This window comes from Morone saxatilis, unplaced genomic scaffold (assembly GCF_004916995.1).
Source record: "Morone saxatilis isolate NCDOM2014 unplaced genomic scaffold, NCSU_SB_2.0 Contig8, whole genome shotgun sequence".
Lineage (NCBI taxonomy): Eukaryota > Metazoa > Chordata > Actinopteri > Moronidae > Morone > Morone saxatilis.
The window spans coordinates 12,505,641-12,512,772 of NW_023340257.1; the positions used below are offsets into that span (position 1 = coordinate 12,505,641).

At 40.7% G+C, this 7,132-nt stretch overlaps 1 protein-coding gene across 1 annotated transcript in view; it reads left to right on the forward strand.

The window, feature by feature from the left end:
- The window catches only part of gria4a (glutamate receptor, ionotropic, AMPA 4a), a 50,383-nt gene extending 43,617 nt beyond the window's left edge, over nt 1-6,766 (forward strand). The window contains exons 13-14 of the mRNA XM_035680575.1: nt 4,562-4,676; nt 6,521-6,766. Of these exons, the coding sequence (XP_035536468.1) occupies nt 4,562-4,676; nt 6,521-6,766 (361 nt within the window). The remainder of the gene's footprint in view (nt 1-4,561; nt 4,677-6,520) is intronic.
- Nucleotides 6,767-7,132: the final 366 nt, after the last annotated feature.

Genomic DNA, 7,132 nt, shown 5'->3' on the forward strand with positions numbered 1-7,132 from the left:
TCTCTCTCTCTCTCTCTGTCAGCGTTTCAGATTTGCCTTATGAAAGAAAAACACAAACAGCAAATCAGCGTCACATCCTGTCCTATAACTTTCCTCTGCATATGGTGCAAACAAGCCCCTCAAACCCCAGTCACTGTAGTTTATCCCATGTTATTCACACAAAGGTTTTTTCGTTTATGAGGGAAAAGTGACAGACAGCGGGTGGATATGTCCCTTTTTTAAGCCCCAAGCCACCCAGAACACATTCCTGGGACTATCCACGGTTGTCTCTGGCTTCTCCCAATCAGCGGAAACCCTATCGGCTGCACACATGTGGCTGGGAGTGTGCACGTCAGGTGAGCCCGCCTCTCCTCTCGGATCACTAATCACAGCTCTAATTTGACTTGATGATGTTGATGGAGAATGAATACCATGATGATTATAATGAATGTTAGGAATGTATGCTTTCTGAAGTATAGCTACTTTTGATATGATTATTAACATGTGACTGTTATTATCATGACTGACACAGATTTGTTTGAACTGTTTTCATCCATACCTCTTGCGTTGAGGAAATTATTCATGGCTTGTAGATTAGATCACCCTAGAGAACACTGTCTCTCTCTAAATCTCTTGACCATCTTTACTCAGAGAGTTTCAATTTGCCAAAATAAGTACATGTCTTATACAAAACTTATGCGAATACACAGATAAATAGTGAATACAGAGTGTTGCAAGAGGATTTTTACTTTGAACTGACAGCCTTTCAGTCATAAGCCAGCTCCTACCAAACACACACAGAGATGAGATAGGACTTCCAGATAGGCAGGTGTACAGACAAAGGGGCAGACTAACAAACAAGTAGGCAGTGACTGCAGTGCCCTTTTTGTAGAGATTAGCCCAGCTGATAACAGCATCTCACAAACAAAAGAGTGGTCCGCAGAGGGTGGTGGGTGGCAGGAGAACAGAACGACAGGAAAGTCTTTTACAGGTAGCTGTAAAAAAAAAAAAAAAAGAGATGTACCAAAGGAGAGACAGGACAAAATGAATTTATAAAGGGCATGCAGGGAATAAAGTCAAACAAAATCATTCAGCTACTAATGCCACGTTCTGTAGACGACAGTAGGGGAAGAGGCCACATATTGAGGCATTTGCAGGAACACTTTTGCTTCTTTATGTCTCATAAAACTGCTGTTGGATTGCCTTATAAGAGGCACTGTTTTTGCATGTTTCAGCTAAATATAATATAATCTTTCATATACTTTATGATACTACCAACCTATTTCTAAATCTTAACATAGCTGTTCAGATTAAAGGCACATTCCAGGTAGCCACTGGTCACAGTTCATGCCTGTGATATACCATAGTGCCACTGACTAACACTAAAATCTGAGATCTGAGAGTTAAGGGAATAGCATTCACATGGTATGCTTTGTTGGTAAAAAATCTATTTTAAAGATATCAAAGCAAACCTGGGTATCAAGAAAATGATGGAATGCTTTTGTTAATAGGCCAATTGTCAAGTGTTGAATGTTGAAGCTTTTGATAAAGCAACGACCTTTAAAACCTTTTAAAAATCCTTTGCAATCAGCTGCACCACAAGGCAACGGTAAAAGCTGTCTCAAAAGACAAGTGATTTACCAATTTCAAGTGGGGTTGAAATATCAGCAAGTTGATTTTGATAATATACTAAAAGTTGCAGCTCTTCTCTTCCCAGGTATAAAAAGCTTAGGTGAATACATGTGCATACACCACATGAATGCCTGATATTTAGCCCTGTGTCCCTGAATTTTGTTTGGAGGTCAATCCCTTCAGGGGTGTTAGCAGGAGTGCTGTAGGAAACTGGAGCCACACACACACATGCACAAACACACGCGCACAGAGTAGTAGAAAGGTAGGGGAGCAGCAGTAGGGGACAAGAGCACCATCAGCAGGCTGCAGAGACCTGGTTAACACAGTTTATACCAGCAATCTGACACTCACTGTGGAGCATCCTCTGTTAGTGCAGTCTGGTATCAGGGAGCGACAGAGGAGAGATACAGTAGAACTCAAATCCATTTTAAGAAAGAAGCAGAAAGAGAAAGAGTAAGAGAGAGCGTTGTCTGGGGTGCATCCTTCCCCACTAACCCACCTTTGTCCCTTCAACCCCTCTGATTTCTCCCCCCTCTGCCCCCTCTCCTCTTCGTTTCCCTCCCCGTCTTCCTCCTGGCTGTGGTCCACGTCCATCTTGTCTGTCTGTCCCTCCATCCTCTGCTCTGACCAAACTATCTTATCTGTCCCTCCTTTTTTACTTAAAGAAACGCGGTCAACCTGGCCGTTCTAAAGCTCAACGAGCAGGGCCTGTTGGACAAATTGAAAAACAAGTGGTGGTATGACAAAGGAGAATGTGGCAGCGGGGGAGGGGATTCCAAGGTTAGCCCTCTCTGTCTGCCCACCCCACCACTAGGGGGACGGGGGCCACTCACCGGCTAGGCAGCCCGCGACAGCCCCCGTCCTGGGAGCGTAACACATGCATCTGCCCTGGCAAAGCGTCACGCTGCAAAAAGGAAGGCCAAAAGTGACACCCTAAAATCTCCTGAGACACCCAGCAGCCACAAAAATAGACACAATGTTGCATCTGTTGTCAGTGGTGTGTGCCTTTTTTGCATAAAAGGTTCAGACACAGTGACAAAGGTGCAACACTTGAGCTTGCTGGGATACAGAAGAAGAGAATATTATTTTCCTGGTAAAGAAAACCCTAAAATAAGGTAATTTTTGAAAGAAATCAATTGGCTGTGCCTTTTAGAGACCCAGAACAAAACCAAAATGCTTTTTTAAAAGATCAATATGTTATATCATTTTATGTTGAATCCTCAGAAAATTGTTAATTTTCAATATCATGCAGGGAAATATGTCCCCTTTGCGGGTGAGTGCCTGCCAAGATAAATCAAGCACACTTAATGATAATAACCATTTTGGTACTGATCTGGTAATGCCCCTCTGAAAGGACAGAGTGTGAGGTAATGGGTGGAGGGTTCAGTGATGGATAGGTGGAAAAATAAGGAGAGCAATTACTGTCAAGACAGGAATATTTGCCCCCTAGTGGCAGCTCTGGGGAGAGGACAGACTGACAGAGAGACACAAAACCTTATCACTCCTACAACCGAGCATCTATTGCTCAAGTACATGGCAGATGAAACGGGTGTTAAAACATTTAATGGAAAAACGAGACCCAAGTGTAATTGTAGCTCTCAGATTCTTTTAGGCTCAGGCTGACTTGAGGCAGAGGGAAGGATGAATAATTGATAGCAACAGAATGCAACTACAGGATAAAGTTTCCTGCATCTCTTGTTCGTTTGTCAGATTTCAACAATTCTATTTGGAGTTTGTTTCATATTATGTTAAAGATTCAAACATTAATACTAATCCGTTGTTAATTTAAGGTCCTGAAATTATTATTGTTAATTTATGTATGTTTTAGTGGAGTTGTAATTTAACTCATTTTCAAATCCTACAGTATCTCTTATGTTTTATACAATAACAGTACCATCTTAGATTCATATTATTATCATATAACTATATCATATATATTGTTTGGAATAAAGCAAATCCCTTAATTGAGGGGTAAAACCAGTTCATTGATTCGTCCGAGGTTAGAGACTATAGCCCACATACACAATAGGAAGACTCTGCACCAGTATAATTTCCAAAATCTAATTTAATTTGGAGTCAGATCATTGCAAGTGACACTATCATTTCATCTGACATGCACATCTTTTACGTGCTAGTAGCTGGAGTTAGCAAGAAAGTTATCATCAAATCTTGAATTACAAAATGTGAGGCTTGTTCACACGAGTAGAAATAAGTGTTCATACGATATATGTTAATACGACACCATTGATGCCCATTTCCAACACTTTTGTGCCAATCCATCCAGTAGGAAAACTGAATGTGAAAATTTTTTAACCCTAACCCTAACTAAAGTCACTGCCGACCGTACATTTCTGTACAAAATGTAATGCCAATCCATCCTTAAGTTGTTGACATTTCTGAGTCAGGACCAAAGTAGTGGATCAACTGAGCGACCTCTAAGTTGCTTTGCAGTGAAAACATTTATTAGGGAAGTGAAATGTGATCATGTGTGAGTGCAACAAGAACAGATCATACCTGTAACAAGATAGGAGTTTCATCTGGCCTACAAAGTCTGTAGAGTTTATAAAATCCTCATCTGCATATTCAGACCTGTCTCGCTCTCACTCTCCCAGTGGTAGCACAGAGTTAGCCTGGCGCCAGTATTCCTGGCTTAACAGTACTTGCCTCTGGTTCAAGTGTAGGACCAGCTGGGGCAGTATGGGTGTGTTACCTGAAGTGACAAAGGTGGGTCCCACTCATATGTCTGTAGCTCGCCTTAGCTCCTCGCTCCCCCCAGCCCCTCCTCAACGAGCATACACACATGTACTCAGTGGGATCCATGCTAGGTCACTTGATATAAACAAAAGTACCTTTTCTATATGACTGAGCTGTGCAATGCAAATGTGAAATACCCTAATAACATAAAATAACATGACCTATGATGTTATTTATGTTATTTTTACACGCGAAGAACCCCGGTAAACCTTGCAGTTTTGAAACTGAGCGAAGCAGGCGTCTTAGACAAACTGAAAAACAAATGGTGGTATGACAAGGGAGAGTGTGGACCCAAGGACTCTGGAAGTAAGGTCAGTCTCACGCTGCGGCCCACAAAACGCTAGCCTGAAACTCTCATCCTGAATACGCTCCAGATTACTGCAACTACTGTTTTAGCAATAGCAATATCTCAATGTCACAATTAGCCTAAACCTATTTTGAATGACCACAGTAGACTAAACTGTCCATTTAGTGATTTCTCCTGCAACATTTTTACTTCCTCTATTTTGATGGTGGACCACATTTACGAAAATATTCATCAGATTAACTCCAATTCTTGTTCAGTTTCTGTAGCAATCTGTGGCAATCCCATCTTCATAACAGTTAGCATTAAAAGTATAATGTAAATTTTGATTGTCATCAGCCAATTTTCACTTCCATGTTTTTGTTTTTTATCTCATACACTAGCCCATTTTTGGTAGCCTGAAACTCATCCACCAGACGAGAATACCACTTTTTCTTTAGCTGTAGCGTTAGCCACTTGTTAACAACTATTGGCTTTTGCCTCATGACTATGCTATCCATTTATTCACATAACTTGGAGTAATGCATGGTAACACTTTATTTTACAGGTGCATATATTTTAATTAATATTCGACCTGTTTTTCTGTAAGTACTCTGTTATTGGGTACTAATTGTAGGTCAAATAAAGAGCATTTTTTTCACTTGCAATTATAGATTTAGATTAACACAAATTAATTACTAGAGTATGACTACTTCAGTGCAGAGCAGGCCAGCTGAACACTCAAAAATGGAGAATAAAGTTCTCACTATCAAATGCAAACTAAATCTTTAATTACTTGGAGTTTTAGTAGAACAGATTCTTCTTCTGGAAATCAACAACTACATAGATGTAAGCTCACAACTCACTCCACTTTTTTCATTTTCTCTATGTTTAGAACATATATAACTATTAGTTTGAATATTATTTTCAGGAAACTCACTACAAAATTTGTAGAAAATGATGGACCTGTGAGATAAAGCGTTACTAAGATTAAGCATTTCCTATTTTGCTTTATTAAATGCTACAGATAAATTACCCTATATCTCCCCAGTTAAAAAAATGTGTTGCTGTTATGTTTCAAAGTAGAAAAGAAATTCTTAAACAGGAACATTTTCACAATATTAAACATGGGTGCTGCTCTCAGATGTTAAGACTACTGGAGCCTTTAAATTCCATTAAAACTGCAGTGAAATGTCATCACCGCTCAGATTAAAGCCTGCTGTATGATTGCTTTTCTCTTTTTGACTTAAATTAAATGTTGATTGAAGCTGCTTTGATATCGCTAGCTTATAGTTGTAGAAATGTAGAATGTATTTGACTGTTACAGATGTGTAGTACTGTATGTAGTAGCTGTTGTGGTGATAGTAATTGTAGTTGTAGAATGTAGTTGTATGATAATACATAATGAAGTGATAACAAGTGTAATTTCAGTAGCATAGAATTATACATTTGCAACTGTATAACCAGATTTTGTCACTAAATGACACTGACAATCTCCATATGTGTCTAACCCACTGTACCCTATTTTCTGTCTGCTTTTTCCCACCTCTTTTCTCATACGCATACCTCCTACTTTCTTGCTTTGTCCTACTTCACATCCCACCTACTCCTTCCTATTATTCTCCTCTCCCATCACACCTGCCTTTTTTCCTCTTCTTAATCACACATCTTGATTTTAATCCTGCTCTGCTCCTTCCATCGCTTTTGTTTTCTATTTTCCTTTTTACGTCAATTTTTGTTTTGTTTCTTTCCCCATTGACTACTTCTCTTTCCACTCTGCCACTCTGCTGCTTTCTATACCTCGACTCTTTCTTCTCCTCGTCCCTGGCTCTTCCCCGAAACCCCCGTCCCACTCTCTCTCCCTCTCTCCAGGACAAGTCATCCCAGGCTCTGAGCCTGTCTAACGTGGCCGGGGTCTTCTACATCCTTGTGGGCGGCCTGGGCCTGGCCATGCTGGTGGCCCTGGTCGAGTTCTGCTACAAGTCACGGGCCGAAGCCAAGCGCATGAAGGTGGACCTTAGCCCCCCCCACTGCCCCAGCCCCTCCCCCAGCACCCAGAATCTAGCCACTTATAGGGAGGGGTACAACGTGTACGGCTCCGAGGGGGTCAAGATATAGGGGTAGGATTTAGAGGCTCCCATATAGGTGGGGTAATGGTGGTGGTGCTGTAGATTATTGTATTGTCGATGTAGAGGCTGACGCCGCAGCCCCACGCAACCGTGTTGTTCTTCATGTGGTGATGAGGATGCGGTCAAGCATTGTGGAACCAATGTAGATTTTTATTAATTTCTTGAAAGCTTATTTTGGCTGTTTTGTTTATTTATTGGCCTAATATATATCTCTCTTTTTTTTTGGTTTAAATTTGAGTTTTGTTACCGTTGTTATTTTTCATTCTTTACCACTTTACCCCTGGTTAGGTTGGGGTTAGATTTGTGTGACTACAGATTTGGTTCCATCGTCTTTGGCTGCAGATGATGATGATGA